Genomic DNA, 17,887 nt, shown 5'->3' on the forward strand with positions numbered 1-17,887 from the left:
CTTTTATTTATTATCATTTATAAATACTATGTTAAATCTGCAATATGTATTAAAAGTGAATTATGTATGCAATTTATATGTAATATAATTATTTTTTGAAATACATTAAGTTTGTTTGATAAAAATTTAACACGTTGTGCTATAAGTGAATTAAAATGTGTGATAAATAATTACCTATCATTAAAATTTGAATTATATGTGAATAATAAATTGTCCTTTGTAATATGTATTAAATTTGTATTATAAATGAATTAAAGTGATCAAGTGAAAAGAATATCTTTTTTTTACTATTTTATATTTAATGCTTTTCAATTTCTGGCTAAAAAATATCTCTCCATATAAAAGGTATTCTAGAAGTGAGTTAAATATATTTTTTAATATAAAAAAAAGTAATTAAGTGATTTTAACCAAAAACAAATAAGTGGGGTAAAAAGCAAGCAATGAAATGTGATGGGGAAGGAAAGGGTGAGCCGAATCCTTCACTCAGCCGTTACTCTAGTCAAAATGCATTCGCTTTGAGAGGGGGAGAATCTGGGGACATTCCGACGAAGAGATATGAAGAAACTTAGGTGGGCTATGGACTCCGGTGGATTTTGGGAATTGGACTTGTCGACACCAATAACTCTCAACGGCCAGGCCCGGCCAGTTCCTGGCGACCCATTGCCCTTGGGCTTATCCCGCGGTTCGAGGCTTTCAAGGTTCCAACAAATCGATTTCTTTCAGCGCTTCATGGCCATGCCTTTCATCCCTTCTTTCGCCGCCAACAGGGGTTTCTTGCTTCAACGGGTTCTTTCTCTTCCTATTGTTGAAAACTGGTATGTATGCTTTATTGGTGAAAACTGGTATGTATGCTTTGTTGGTGAAAACTGGTATGTCCCCTACTAGCTGTCACCTCCTACCAACACTTTTCCACCAAGGCTTGCACTAAATTGGTGCTCTTGTGATACCTGAAATAGTGTAGTTTGCCAATGAATTTGTTATGTTAGTTACAATCTGTTGAAGTAGTTAAAGTTGAAGTTAGCAATGATGTGGTGTTTGAACTGTTCAGCTTTTTACCTAAGCACCTTCTAAACAGGTGTGGGTTTCCTCCACTTCCCCATTTCCCCCCTAGGTGGATACAACTGACCTTTTGTCTCTTATGGACATCAGAATAGTGTTACATTTTAGAGATGTCATTTCTGGTTTTCAGGGACTTTAATGTGGTTATACTTTATTTTGTATTCAACTATCATCTTGTTGCTAGTTCAAATTCTATTTCGTGCTTGCAATGTGAAGTTTCTGCAAGACTATAGTTCACTAATCCTCAATCATGCAGGTCTGTTATGCTGCTTGGTCAGTTAAATGTCCAGAGATTTCTTTCTTCTCTAAGAAAAAATAAAACTAAGCATCTGCCGGACCCCTCATGGCTTCAATCCATTAGAAGGAACTTTATTCAAAAATCCTTTTATGCCCTTGGCTTCTGTTCAGAGCTATTTCTAACGCCGGATGATACATTGATCATAAGTTTGGATGCTTATGGGGATGAGAAGGTGCCTCAAAAAAGAGCAGTTCTTCATCATAAGGCAAGCATGTATGAACTCTAAAATTTCATGACCTACTGATTGATGTCCTGTCATATTCCAGGTCTCTGTGAGAAAATATCACTCTCCCTATACTATTTTTCAATTCTCTGTTTAAAGTTGAAATCTTTTTTTCTCCGTTTCCCAACTAACTCTGATTTCATTTTGTAATTATATTTTCCAATTGGGACATCACATTGATGTGGAAGTATAGTGGAAAGGTTTTTTTTAGTGATCGACACTATTTGTGTTGGCAAACAGTATTCCAAACACCAATATTAATAGGGGAATATGAGAATGGTATTTTTGAATTATTTGTAAGATTCGAATAGAATATTTCCTAAGTTAATTAGGACTCTTGCTATTTTTATTTTGTTAGGACTTTTGCTATTTTTTTTCTGTTAGGTATCTTACTATCAAGAGCTAAGTTGAAATAACACCTTTTTAGCATTCCCACACCAGGATCAAGGCAGAATAAATTATCTTTTAGCTATTGAGTTTGCCCAGTCCACACCAGTCATTTTAATATTGCTATGAAAATAGACTATTGACATCGTGAGAAACAGGGATGACAAACTGTGATAATCAAGAGGAACTTCATATTGCTAAATCCGGTGATTCATGAGAGGAGCAAACCCATGGAAACTGATTTTCACTTTTTTGGATAAAAAATTCTAGAAGGAGATATTGTTAAGTTCGTAAGGTCAAACAATCAACTTGCATATATATTCACCAAGTCTCTTGCCGGTGCTCAGTTAGTTATATATGTAGCAAGCTCGCACATACAATTTATATGCACCAACTTGGAGAGAAGTATTAAGAATTGTGAGAAATATGATGAGGAAAGGAGTGAAGAATGTCTTTCTTAATGTTCACCCAAACTATAGTATATTTGAATAGTACATGCATTCTAAACTAGGAATCAAAAATGGCACAGAGTTGACTGATACTAACAAGATCAAAATAGAGATTACTAAGATCAAAACAAAGATTACTAATTTCTATCTGAAACTATCAGAGAAACTGAGAATTGGACGCTTGGTCTAAACTTACAAGGCATTGAGAACATCAGTTTGGAGGAGAAGGATTGGTTACAAAGATAGTTCAAGGGAGAAGAAGTGGTAGAAGGAATCGTGTGCAAGCGACAAAGCCCCTGATCCTGACGGGTTTCCTATAAGCTTTTATTGGTACTTTTGGGAGATGCTCAAGGTAGATATCATGAATACCATCATATAATTCATGATCAACAAGTCTTTGAGAAGAGCTTGAATGCCACCCACCTTTGTGTCTCTTATCCCGAAGAAAACTGAGACAATTGAGCTTAGGGACTTTAGACCCATAAGTTTGATAGGCGGGTATACAAGATTATAGCTAAGCTGCTAGCTGAGAGGTTGAAGAAAGTAAACAACAAACTGGTAAACAGACATCATGTGGCATTCATAAAAGGCAAACAGATTATGGACGCTGCCTTTATTGTTAGTGAATGTGTAGATACTAGACTTAGAGGGGCTGACTTTGGAGTTACGTGCAAGCTAGACATTGAGAAGGCTATGATCATGTCAACGGAGAGTTTTTGCTCAATATGTAAAAACAAATGTGGTTTGGTGAGATGGATTGAGGTCTGTATAAAAATTATAAATGGAGAACCTACTGGTTTTTCCCTCAAAAAGAGGTCTCAGACAAGGAGACCCTTTGTCCCCTTTCCTTTTCATCATAGCCATGGAAGGATTCAATAGTATGATGAGGGTGGCTACTCAAAACTCTTGTTGCAAGAATTCAACGTAGGCAGTTTCTCATGGGTGGATATGCAGATTTGTCACTTGCTTTATGCTGATGACATTGTCATATTTTTTGAAGCTAAGGAGGAACAAATTAGAATTGTCAGAATGATATTGGTGTCTTTGAGGCGGTCTTAGGCTTGGCAGTCAATTGGAGGGAGAGTTGTATATATCCCATCAAAGAGGTTACACAGATCCAGGCGTTAGGAAACATTTTGGGGTGCATAATTGAAGAACTCCCAATCGTTTACCTAGGTATGCCACTTGGAAACAACCATAAAGAGCTAGTGATATGGGATGATATAATTGGAAAAATGAGAAGAAGTTGGCAAACTGGAAATCTCAATATCTATCCTTTGGTGGGAGAACCATTCTGATATACTCGATACTAGACTCTTTACCTACCTATGTGATGTCCCTATTCCCTATGTCGGTCAAAGTGGAAGAAAGACTTGATAAATTAAGGAGGGACTTTCTTTGGTCGGGAATTAAGGAAGGTAAAAGAATACATCTTGTCAAATGGAAAACTGCTTTGCTGAGTAGAAGCTTAGGGATCAGGGATCAGAAACTTGGGGCTACAAAACAAGTGCTTGTTGGCATAATGGTTGTGGAGGTTCGAAGGGACTCTTGATAAATTGAGACTTGCTTGTTAACTTGATAAATTAAGGAGGGACTTTCTTTGGTCGGGAATTAAGGAAGGTAAAAGAATACATCTTGTCAAATGGAAAACTGCTTTGTTGAGTAGAAGCTCAGGGGGGTCAGGGATCAGAAACTTGGGGCTACAAAACAAGTGCTTGTTGGCATAATGGTTGTGGAGGTTTGGAAAAGAGGATCAAGCACTTTTGACGAAGTTATTAGTAACAAGTACTTCCAAAATAGCCCATGGGTTTCCGATATGGTGAATATCCTGTATAGTATCTCAGTGTGGAGAACAATCTGAAACTAATGGAGTCAATTACAACACAATATTAGATACAAAGTTGGGAACGGGACCAGGGTTCTTTTCTGGAAAGATTAGGACTCCTTGATGTCTTCTTATCCAGATATATTTGGCATTATGGAGAAGATTCATCTCACGTAAATACTGTCTTCAAAATAACTGGATCATGATGAAGTAACAGGCGGTTTTAGGTGTTCTATTTGGAAAATTAGCAAAAGACTTTAGCCTTTTTCCGCCTCCAATATATCATTCAAAATTTGAGATGGGGTTAAAACTGATTTTTTGAATGAAATTTGGGTAGGGGATAGGGACTTGAAAGCCTTATTCCCAGATCTCTATTGATTTTAAGTCTACAATAGATGGCTACAATGGCACATATATGGATCCCTCAAGGGTGGGACCTAATTTTTAGAAGGGCTCTAAATGACTGGGAGATTAGTAGAGTAGCTGGACTATTGCAGGTGCTGAACCCATTCGTAAGTGTCACAAAAGGACCTGAGAACCCAATATGGAAGTTGCACAAAAAGGGAGTTTTACAGTGAAACCCTGCTACTAGAATATGAATCATAATCGGAGAATGAGAATGGAGTGGCCATGGAAGCTAATATGGAAGATCAAAATTCCACTAAAGGTGTCATGTTTCTCATGGCTGGTGATCAGGAAAGCATGTTTAACTCACGAAAAGTTACAGAGAAGAGGTATACATATTTGGTCAAGGTGTTATATGTGCGATAAAAAGGCAGAGATTAGTAACCACTTATTCTTACATTGCTTAACAACTGTAAATCGGTGGCACATGCTCTTACGTATACTTGGAGTTAGCTGGGTAATGCCAAAAAAATCTTTAGACATGCTGAAACGCTGGGAAGGAATGAGCAGAAGAAGATCAAAAGAGGAATGGTGGAAATATATTCCAGCTTGCATGTGGTGGACACTTTGGAAGGAAAGGAATGAAAGATCCCGTGACGGGCAAGCTAGCAACATTCAGAAGATCAAGATGAAGAGTCTGAGTTTGCTGTATTTTTGGTGTAAACAGGATATGGTGGGGGAGGTAGTAAGTCTAGTGAACCTCATAGGACGATTGTAAAAGTTCTTTTTTGGGTTTTTGGTTATCAGGATGCCCTCTGGGGTTGTAAATCCCACCTCATCAGTTTTTACCTGATGAGTTTTTTGGTGTGAATACAAAGTCACCTTATAAAAATATATATATATCCTCAGCGCGTCTCCAGATGCAATGGTAAATGAGGTATGGTCTGAACAAGGGTGGATTTTAGCTTCATAAGGTTACTAAATGACTTGGTGATAGAGAGAGTAGCCAAGATGCTACAAACACTAGATGATTTCAAGGGCACCTGGAAGTTGATGTAATGATTTGGAAACACAATCATGATGGTATGTTGTCAGTCAGCAAACTGTACAATAGGAAAGTGAAGGAAGTCAGGAACTTCCAGGGGAAATCTCTGGACAATGGAGTACGGTATGGAAAAATAAAGTGCCAACTAAAGTGAGGTGTTTCTCATGGCTAGTGGCTAGAAGGGCATGCCTGACTCATGAAAAGTTGCAAAGAAGAGGCGTTGAAATAACACTGTGTAATGAGACAAATGAGACTAATAGCCATCTATTCTTCCATTGCAAAGTCGCTGCTCAATTATGGTCATTTTTCTAAGCATAACACACACAAACTGGACAATGCCAAAACACAGTACAGACCTTCTTAGTTGGTGGGTGAGAAGAGGGGGGAGTAAGAGCCAGAAGAAATGGTGGAACATAATACCCTCTTATATATTGTGGACTAATTGGAGAGAAAGAAACAAGAGGTGTATGGAAAATACTGCAGAATCAGTACAAAAGATCAAATGGTGTTGTATGAAGACCTATTTTTCGTGTAGAGAGGAGGGTATAGAGGATGCTAGAAAATTTTTAGTTTTTTTCTCTTCTTTTTAAGTTAAGTAGCAATTTCTTGAGTTGGTCTTTTTTAGGTTACTGATGTAAATCTTAATTTTTTTTGATAACGTAAAAGTACTGATGTAAATCTTTTGATGGTTGCCTGCTGAGGAATACAACTTTACTTAAAAAATAGGAAGCAAATCAAGGTCCTATTTCAAATATATAGTAACTCCCTGATTTATTCTTCTTGATTTCAAAATACTCAGTAATATAACAATATTCTTAATGCTTACCACCAAGCTAGTGCATGTAAGTTGTATGCACCATGCTCGTTACAAATGAAACTAATGTGAAGACCAATAAGGGACTTGGTGAAAATATCGTCAAGCTAATCATTTGACTTCATGAATTTTGTGACCATCTCCCGTTGTGTATTCCACTTGGGAAGATATGCATCATTTCAAGCATGCCTTTCCAAATTCAAGATCGAGTACAAGCTTTTTCTCTCAGAAGGGAGTATTATTATGAACTCGTTTATTGACAAACAATATATGCCAACAGAAAAAGCTTGTACTCAAGTTTGGTAGGTTGTGATCCAACAAACTAAAGAGATTAGGAATTCTCTCTGACGAGTTCCAAGGTTTGCAATTCCCTTAAATAAATTGTAAATTTGAGCAATCAAAGGCAAGTCCATGAACAAGAACGCCATGACCTGTGTGTTGGGCCTGATCTTTTGTTAATCATCTAGTGACACATTCTAAAACTAGGGACCATTACAGTTTTACTTTGAGTCATATTGTCACGACCCGATTCCTCGAGTCACGATGACACCTACTTTAACCCACCAGTAGGTAAACCAACTCGTAATTCAGAATGATAAGTAATGACTCTGGGTAGAACTAAACATAAATAACAATATCATAACAAAAGAAAACAAAAGCAGAAGCAAACCAAAAACTATATATTAATGATCCCTCCCACAATGTAGAAGTCATAAGTATAGAGGTATCTTAAACAAGAGTACAAGTCCCAAAAGTTGACCACAAGCAAAGCCGTCCCAAAGCAAAAGACTAGCTAAATATACAAAGAAGGAGAAAGGCTAGTCCAGGACACCAAGTGTTCACCCTTGTCTCTAATCCCAAGAGCTGATGAAGATGGCTCGAACAATCACTGCTGGTGGCTGATACTAGGATCTGCATCACGAAACAAATGCGGATTGTAGCATGAGTACCAAAACAAAGGTACTTGGTAGGCATCAAAGGCCGACCGACAAGAAAGGTAAAAACAATATGAAAAGATAGAATCTAGGCACAAACACAGGTTAAAGTGTATATGAAATAAAGCACACGAGCATACCAAAAGTATATCTAAATACAATTACACTGAACCTAACTGAACCCCCATAAGCCCAAAAGGTGCACTCATGTGCATATTATTTAAGTAAAACCCGAACAACCCCCCATAAGCTCGACATGTACACAAAATAGCTAAGTATACTGTGAGAAGAGTACCACAAAGCAAAAGCTAGCTCCCATCCCAACTAACCACCATATCCAATAATTCAATCAACTTCGCAAGCTAGCTAGCAAGAGTGCTGTCTAGTCGGTCCACTCCCAGCCCAACTAGCAAGAGTGACCCTGAGGAATGTTGACTCTAAAGAGGATCTCATATATCAAGGACGCGCAACTAGCTAGTCCACTTTTGAGGGCGTAAGTTGTCCAACTAGTAAAAGTGAAGGGGTTGTGTCTGAAGAGTATTTCAAGATACACCATCAATCAATACGAAGCCACCGCGGATCCACATCCACTCAGAATCATAAAAAGGGCTCCAAGTCTGAATCACTCCAAACCTGAGAAAGCACAGAACTTCTGGTAACACATCACAACTGAAAAAATAGGAATAGAAGACAGAAGATCAATAAAGCTGCAAAAATGCTTAAACTAAGGCTCATTCTATCAGACTCAAGTCAGTTATTCCAGTCCACTAGGATCTAATCTGTTCGAGACGGTGTCAAAAAAGAACCAAGTCTACAAGGATTGCAAGTTCAAGACAACACTAGTCTAATCTAAGATTACGGCCGAACATGCTCAATATATAACAAGTAACAACAACAATCAGTACACAACAACATGGAACACATACAACCCCGACTAACATGGTACTACACCTGAAAATATGGTTCCTGGAAACATGTTATGTAGGAAGAAAAATAAGAACAGCTAGGTACCCCCTCCTTGCCCCCAATTCACTCTAATCAATATGCATTCACATATTGAAACTCAATTTAATAGAAAGGAGGTCGTAGCCTACCTGTAGGTCGACGACGCACACTCCAAGGCTAAATGGCCTCCAAATGCTGCCACACTATAAAAAATAGGACCACAACTTCAATACAGTCGTTTAGGCACCAAAAACACATAAAACGGAAACGGGCCAATCAATGTTATCAAAGGCGAAAAGCAGCAAAAAAGATCTATGATTCATGGGGGTTTTAAGCGCAAATAAAACATGGGCTTTGATGAAAAAAGGCACAGAATGACAAAAGAATACAAATATATGTTTAGTCCAAGATTAATTAATTATAAACATGAATGACAAACATATGAACTAAGAAAATGAATTTTTTTTATGATAAAGTGAAATATCAATTATTTAGTTTCACTTCTTCAAAAGAGGTTCATTGGCAACAAAATGTTTGTCTTAGAATCTTGATGACGACACTAAAGTGCACAGTGAGGCGAAACACTTAACACACTTTGAGTCTTACTTCAGGGCTTAAGCGCGCCTTTGATAACACTCCAATTTTCGAAGTCAAGCAGAACTCGTTGGATCCCGCACCAGAATTTTCGAAATTGACTCTGTCAAAAAGGTCCTTAGCAATACCCCAACTTATGTTCCAAAAGGGAATACAATTGGGGGCTCACAACAACTAACATGCAAAATTCCAACTATTGAGCTCAAATAAAGAATAAGGACAGCCAACTTTAACGCAATTTCACCTCGAATATGGGGTTACTAATGACTCTCAATCACTACACAGTGTAGCCAAGACAATTCCGGATGCGTGTGACTTCAAATCACCCAAAACAGACTAAAATAGAGTGAATTATCGCCTTTTGAAACTTAAATTCTAAGCTGCCTCGCAGTTGGTCTTTATTTAAAAGACCAAGCGTGTCTCAAGGGCCCCAACAAACACGGTGAGGGCCCTGCAATCGCGACCAAGAGGGAACTGGGCACCAACGATCGATGTAGGGAATCCTGCGAATGCGAGCCTTGCGAAACGCAGCCCGACCCTCGCAAACGCAGCCACTAGGCTGCTTAACCTCCGCGAATGCAGCCTCTTGCCCACGAATGTGAAGGCCATTTTGTCCTGCGCCACCTGGCATCACTTGCTTGTTGGAAAGTTGAACATCTCTAACACGATGTTTCGAATTCATTCAGAACCCTGTGCACGTGAATGAGATATGCAACTCTATCAAATTTGATATTTCAAACTTAACGGAGCAGTGGAAATTTCCATATGAGGTCATCTAAAAAAAAAGTCGGCCCCACCCCCAAACTCCATCTTAGGCCAAAATCCTCAAATGGGCTCGAAATTAGCCCGGGAGCCTTAGGATCCGAATGGAGGGCCATTCTAGGCCAAAGTCAACATTCCAGAACTAACCGTGCTGACAGACCTTTCATTTGAGTTCGTTTACTCAAAATGTTGACTAAAGTCAAACTTAGGCCTTAACTGGAAAGTTAAAAAACCTAATCCCACAGTCTCACAGTGAAAGCCTCGAGTGTCATGCCAACCATGCTAGTAGCCTAATATGACCCTTCCAGAGCTGGTGGAATCGTTAGAATTGGATTATGCGGTCATCATCTTGAATTTTTGATAAAAAATGACAGTTCAAGGTTCAAATCTCCAAAATATAGAAACTGCACAAAAACAAAATGAACGATTAGGTGACCGAATGGTCAGTCGCAGTAGGTTATAAATGACTTGGGGTCGCTATAGGAACATTCTAAACGACGAACAAAAGGCTTAAAACACATAAATGACCTAGGGGGTCATTACCCATATCAGAGGAAGAAAATAGAAGGTTGAGTCTGAATTAGGGGTGTGCATCGGTCGGTTTGGTGTGGTTTATGTATTATCAGTTTAATTTAACGGTTTTCGATTTTTAAATATGCAAGCCCAATAACAAACCAATAAGATATTCTTTATCGGTTTTCAATTTATCAGTTTTTGATCATTATCGGTTTGATTTTTGGTTTACCCAATAAGAAAATGTCCGTAAAATATTATATGCCTTCTCACTTCTCTAAACGCTTTGATATAGTGAAACAAGAAAGATAATGAGAAATTGCATCAATAAGAGAAATATGGTAGGAAGGCTATAATTACATGTTACCCCCAAAACATAGTATGAAATTTTTTATGTTAATCAAATTACGGGCCTTTACAAACTTGCAAATGCTAAAACCTACAGTTATAAACTAAAACTAAAATAAAATAGTCCGCAAGACAAACTAAAACAAAAACTAAAATCAAATAGCTACAATTGTGAACCCGTACTTTAATCTTTATGTTGAGTAAACAGTAAAAACTAGTAAAGTGGCCTAGGGTTGGTAGAGTACTAATAATTTGATATAGTTATACTGTCTAGTTATATATTAAGTTATTATTATTTAATAATTAGGGAGAGTAAAATAATAAATTATTACCATCTTATTGGGTTATCGGTTTACCAATTACCCAATAGTAAAAACCGATTCCGATACCAAACCAATTAACCCAATAATTTTTTTTATAAACCCATTAAAAGCCCATTAACCCAATAACAATAATTTTTTTGCACCCTTAGTCTAAATCGTGTAAATCGAAAAAAGGTTGAGTCTAACTTTGTTTATTAGAGGAGTCTAAGAACCCTAATCCAAATAAGTCACTGAATACTCAGGGACTATCTAATAAAGTGTCCATAGTAAATAACAAGCTAATTATTGTCAAATCCCTTGATTATTGGGTAAAAGTGCAGTTGTTTTTAAATGACCAGTCATACTAATGTTAACCTTTCTTTTCCTTAACCCCTTTTCCTGCATCACATTTTAATAAGCACCAAGGGGATACTGGGGCGTCATCCCTAGTGTCAGTTATGTAGGCAACTAGTGTCCGTTATAACATCTGCATCATATATGTATCTACTTCACATCCAGTCATGTTTGATTTGTACTGATAAAGAAACTAGTGACTACTTATAAAGAACAATCACTTTTCCTTGGTTTGTTCTACTTTAAAATATTTTATGCAGAACTACTTTTATATCAGATTCTTTCCCTTTTTTCAGTTTCTTCATCATAATCTTACAATGGAGGCAGCTTGGCCAGGACTTTTTGTTGATGGGAATGGGAGTTACTGGGATGTACCATTCTCACTTGCACTTGATCTTGCATCAGCAACTCTCAACTCTGGTGCTAGCTACCATTTATTTTTCAATAATTGTGCAGGTTCACCCAAGCAGTATGAAGGTCAGCATAGTGATGAATTACCACCTCCTGCTGCTTTGCTTCCAGGTTTCACTGCCAAAGGTGTAGTTTCCTTGAAGAAAAATATTGACCTTTGGCGCAGTGAAGCGTCTATGCAAAAGATGGTGCAACCATATGATATATTCCTGTCTAATCCTCATATTTCAGCATCATGGATACTTGGTGAGAACTTCAATATCATTGATATAATTTCTTCTTTGTAGTTTAGAGCAAATATTATTGTTTTCACTTTGTATGCTGGTACTTTTCGCTGCCTTTGCATATCACTTGTAAACTTGTTAATTTCTCACCAACTTAATATAGCTGCAGTTTTCATTTTCTGTTGGTGCTCTCGTTACCTGTACTGGTCGAGAGTTGTACAAGTTGGGAATTCTGGCAGATATATCCCACACCAGTTAAATCATTTGAAATAGATTTTTCTTTGTAACTAGGTGTGTAAGACCTTAAGTTAAAAATCAGAAAAAATGAGATCACTACGTGGGGTAAGTGGTTAATATCAGCGAGATGGTGCAGGGTTGAACTGCGAGGTGGGTGCTCTACCTACTACTTGTGAATCCGGTGATCGAAAGGGTGGAGAAACGACTAGCGGAATAGCAAAAGAGGTATTTGTAGAAAAGGGTAAGAAAGTTTATATCAAAAGATGCATGCTCCTAGCAAAATAATTGAAAGGTTGGATAGACTTCAGTATAGCTTTTCATGGGACACAACGAAAGGTATTTGGCAACACATCTTGTGAATTGGAGAGTTGTCACTTCTCCAAAGGAATGGGGAGGTCTCAGGGTTAAAGGATCTCTAGGTGTTCAATAAAGCTCTGTTGAAGAAGTGGTTATTGGAAATTTTGGGGGGGGGGGGGGGGAGAAGTTTTTCGGAGGGGTGGTTATGGAAAAGTAAGGAGAAACGGGGAAGGGATGCTGGAGGATCAGAAACATTATAACTCCGTTTGGGTGAGTTGTGGAGGAGTATTATTAAGGGATGGCAAAGACTTTTGTGGACATTTTTTCGTTTAGGTTGGAAATGGTAGGAGGATTGGTTTTTGGCAACCTAAGTGCTGTGGGGAGAATGAGTTAAAGGAATTGTTTCCAAATATCTACCGTGTTTCCTGACAAAGAGGGATGACAGTGCTACAAACTCAAAGGGTGTTATCCACTGGGACTTAAAATTCAGAAGGAATCTTCAGGATTGAGAGCTGGGAAGATTTCACAATTTGATTGAGCTTTTACATTGGCTAGAAACTCTTAACAACTTATCGGATATATGGAGTAGGAGGAAAAGTGGTGATGGTTTTTTTACTGTTAGTTCTTATTTTATGAAGCTACTAGTGAAAGAGGAATGTACTTTCCCCCATAACCCTATTTGGATCCACGGAGCACCAAGGAAGGTATGTTTGTTTTGTTGCCAGCGAGGGGAGCGATACTAATATTAACAATAAAAGTTTGAGGACAAGTAGATCACTTATGTCAGTTGCTAATATGTCTAAGAGTGCTAGCAAGAATGTTGATCATTTTTTATTGCAGTATAAGGGGGCTAATCAAATATGGAGGGTGACCCTCAATTTGTTTTGGATGCTATGGGTGATGCTGGTATAGTGAAGGAGGCTTTGCAAAGTTGGACTCGTAGGAGGGGTAAGAAAAGCCCAAGGGCATGTAATGCCGCCACCTTAGCAATCATGTGGGTTATTTAAAAAGAAAGAAATAAGACGACATTTGAAGGGGTGGAAGAAGATTTTGTAAAGTTGCAAAGTAGTGTTTTCTGTCTAGTTTCTTTTTTGTGTACTTACAAGGTTCCTATATGTATAGAGGATTGGATCACTTCTGTTGAGAAGCATATTTGGATGTAAGTTCTCTTCTTTTGGTATGTCTTGTAAACGGGGTTTCTCTATTTGTTAATAAAGAACTATCTGTTAATAAAATTATTTAACTTCTAATTCTCAAAAAAAAATTAACTAATTATTTACCTTGTCCAAAAAAAAATCTATCATCTATTGTCTTCATTAGATAATGGAATAGTTACTGAGTTATCTTTTAACCCCTATGACTAAACCTCCTTTTACTGCACTTCTTTTCTCTTACCTTTTTTATGTTTTGTGATAATGTGAATGTCAAAATTGATTCTAATTTGTGATGAGATGTAGAAAGTGAGCTATGTGTGAACTGTGCATAATGCCACTTGATTGGACACTACTTAGAAATTACTTCTGACCTTATTAGCTTCATTTAACCAATTTGCATATTGTCAATATGTATACAAATCAATGCTGCCTTGTTGAAGGATGAGAGCTAAATAATCTCATCCTTCTCCCATTCCTGTGGTAGCTTACATAGTTCATCAGTGTAGGTGCTGTTTTTTCTGCATATCTCGGAGAAAGTTCAACGAAAAGGCAACAATCATGCAGTTTACGGGGTCTGAAAGATTTTGACCTTCGAGCCCAAGTTTCAAATTCTGCTGTTTCAGTGGATTCATTTGCATCTGCTTCCCTCACTGCACAGCACGGAAATTTCCAAAGGCTGTTCCTGGATCTTACTCGTGTCCATACAAGCTTCGACTTTCCTTCAGGGTCAAAACTTCTTTCTGGACTAACTTCTGTAGCATACAGTCTTTACAATTCTCAAGTACCAAATGTTGAGGCACTACAAGCAATTTGTCCGCGTGCTTCACTTTCTTTTCAGCAGCAGGTATCTCCTGTTCAAACATAACATGGCCCGCTAATTTTATGTTTTGATGAATTCCTCCCTTGGTACTGCTTTTATTACTTTAGTTCGGTTAATTTGCTTATAGACAACATACATATTATATAATTTATTTTCAAAAAAGTAAGAACAGGGCATATATATTTTTGTGATAAAACAATTCTTTTTTATTAATTTAGGGATAACAAAAAAGCCCGTATACAAGAATTATACCAAAAGGTACAAAACACTTGCACAACATATGACTCTACTGACAACATCCAATATTTTGTACAGCAGAGCATATATTATATAGTATCTAACTAGAAGTGAGTCCAAAAGTAGAGTTAAAGGTTATGTTAGCTTTGAAGTATCATGATATTCAAAGCATTTTGGTGAAAGGGAACTTCCCAAGCATGTTAAGAATGACAAGTTAGAAAATCTCTTAGGGTAGAGGGAATCAAATAGATCTAATATTTTAATTGGCAATCCCTGCGTGGAAAGGTGTAGTAGCTTATAACGTAGAATTATTTGCATTAATTGCTGCCTTAGATAGTGTTTAATCAAAAAAATATATTTACAAAGTATTAATGGATAGAAGAAATACTATGGCCTTGTGCGTAATGTGATTCCTAATATATAACCTCATGAGATCTTGAGACATCTGTAGGTGTGAATTGTGATCACCTCATAGTGAGTTGTTCAATGTGTTTGTTTTGTATGGAATTTTTGTGTGATATTAACACATCAGTAAAAATTGTGACTTCCTAGTTTCTAGTTTAGAAAATTGAAGACACAACATTCTCACCTTACTGTGCTACATTTACTATTATTTCCTTCAGTGTTCTGTCTGATAATCTTCTGCCGTTTGTAAGGATTGAAAGTTAACTAGGGGATAGGAAATATGCCATATTCATCCTGGAGGATAGATAAAACAAGGGTAAGAATGATAAGTCTGGTAAAAATCTGCGGCTTCCTCTGTTCATCTAACCTCATATTCCACCTCTCTAACCATCACGCAAAATCATATGTTGATGTCTGAAGAATCTCCAAATGGACACAGGTTGAACCAAATCACTAGAGTGGTCTCTGGAGATACTACAACCACTCTTCCCACTCCTAATTACACAATCATAGGGATTCCAAACATAAATTTTTGTTATATACATTCTAAACAACACTCAAGGTTGTGGCTTAGGGGTAAAAAAAAGGGGAATGGAAATCATGGTAAACCAGTGTTCAAATATGAGCATAGGCAGGTGATTACACGGAACTTGTACTTGAGGGAGGTAGCAGCTATCCAATGAAACAATAGAGGTGTGCGCTAACTGACTGGAATACCACAATTATGTAAATGAACTTCAAAATTTGCTCACGCAACTTTATTTCTGGTATTTGTGTCTGTACGCATGTATTAACATGCAAATGATTCACATGCTCTAATGACAATTTATAAGTCTTTTTGTTTAATTTCCTCTTTTGTATGTATATCACCTGATTTTGATTTGCGGTACATTGATGCAGATGATAGGACCTTTCAGCTTTAGAGTTGATTCGGAGATAGAAATTGATTTGAAGAAGGATTGGTATTTAAGTGTGAAGAATCCTGTATTTGCCATTGAACATGCTTTACAGGTTCTCTGGTCTGCCAAGGCTGTTGCTTGGTACTCTCCCATGCAGCGTGAATTTATGGTAGAACTTCGTTTCTTTGAAACTTAATACCACCACCATCTCTAGTGGTATAAGTAATTCTAGCTATTCAGTGCCTGCTTATACATGCGTTTGGATATATTAAGTTTATGCCATTTTAAAAAATTGATTATGAGGTTATGTTTGGACTGCTACTCAAAATGTTGTGTCAAGGGAGAATTTTCAAAATGTCAATATTTTGACATTTAATAGGACTCATTGTCAATACTTTCAATATTTTGTAAAAATGTCAAAAAATAAACAATTGTTAAAAACAGAGAGGAGAAATTAAGAAGACAGGAAAATATTAGAAAGAAACAATTGTTTAAAACAACTTCTTTTTATTATTCGAACGTACCAACTAGTTATGAAATCGGATTGCTAGCCTCCACCCGTGTTCTAGCTCTTATCAGTTACAAAAATTCAAAAACAAAGAATTAATTGACAATTTATCAAAATACAACAACTTTCATCTCTTTTGTTTCTTTCACAATGTTCTAAAAAATACGCCTATTACCATTAATCTAAAAATTCAATATTCAATTTTTTAATTTATTTCTGTTTCTAAACATGTTTATTTATCATACATTTTCATATTTGAAGCGGTTTATTCTATTAAGGCATCATTTTTCACTTTATGAAATTATAGTTTATTTTTAAAAATTTCTGAAATTTTATGAAGTTATTTATCTTCTTTTAAGAATTTTTTCAATATTCAAAATACAATACTCATGTATTTATGGTAGAGGTATTAATACATCTTACATATGTATTTTATTTTGCTTATTTCCAATATCACTTTGTATACCAAATACTTTGTGTTTAGATTTAATATTGTATTCGTCCTAATGTATACCATAAAGTTTGTATTTGGATTTGATTTCGTATTTATCGCAATTATAAGTTTTATATTTATATTTTGATGTCGTATTTATTCTCAACTATAAATAGCCAAAATACAGTTTATATATGTTTTCATCCTAATTGCATCAGTCAAATAGTTTTGTATTTTATTTTGCTCATTATATGTTTATACCAACTTTATTCATTCACAATTTTAAATAATCAAAATACAGGTTTGTATTTAGATTATCACTTTATAAAAATAAATTTGACTATAAACTACAAAACATTCAAAATACTTTCAAATACTTTGGTGAAACAACTCAATACTTAAATGCTAATGTAAATTCTACTAAATTTAAAATATAAAAACAAATAATAAAAAAAGATGGACAAAAATTACTTTAGATACTAAAAATCTGAAATACATAAATATTTTACGAGTATGTACATAAATTCACATAAAAGTTTAACAAAATGACGGAAAATCCTCAATACATACAATTCAAAACTCAACATAATGTGTAATTTTGAAAACAAAATCTCATAAAATAAATGATTAATTCAAAATAACTTTATCAATTGAGAGATTTTTTGATTGATTGATAGATCTGAACAAATTGTTACGAACTTGAATAATTAGCTCTTTTTCAACAATGAGAGAAAATAATGGTGAAATTTTGATAAAAGAAATAAAAAAGAAGAGAAAAGTGAATGATGGGGATGGTGAAAATTGAAAACTTGATGAAAGAGAAAAAAAAATTGAAAATTGAAAGATGAAAAATAAATTTAATGGTATTTAAAAACATATGAAGAAGTGTAAATAGGTAATGGATGTAGAATTTGATTCAAAGTTGGACTGTTTTGTGAAATAAATTTGAATACAAATCACTTTCTAAAATATTGATATTTAGACATTTTCAATAATTATTTTAAAGAGTAAATATTTTTACAAATTAAATTAGGGATTGTGACTAGTTTGCTAATTTTCACTTG

General features: G+C 36.0%; 1 protein-coding gene across 1 annotated transcript; it reads left to right on the top strand.

Moving 5' to 3' along the window:
* Positions 1-395: 395 nt before the first annotated feature.
* On the top strand, positions 396-16,260 carry LOC101255824 (protein TRIGALACTOSYLDIACYLGLYCEROL 4, chloroplastic). The gene is made up of 5 exons (XM_004228998.5): positions 396-815; positions 1,316-1,562; positions 11,495-11,855; positions 14,028-14,365; positions 15,884-16,260. Exons 1-5 carry the CDS (start codon positions 556-558, stop codon positions 16,076-16,078), a joined length of 1,401 nt encoding a protein of 466 aa, XP_004229046.1. The 5' UTR covers positions 396-555; the 3' UTR covers positions 16,079-16,260.
* The last annotated feature ends 1,627 nt before the right edge of the window (positions 16,261-17,887 follow it).

Source organism: Solanum lycopersicum, chromosome 1 (genome assembly GCF_036512215.1).
Source record: "Solanum lycopersicum chromosome 1, SLM_r2.1".
NCBI lineage: Eukaryota > Viridiplantae > Streptophyta > Magnoliopsida > Solanales > Solanaceae > Solanum > Solanum lycopersicum.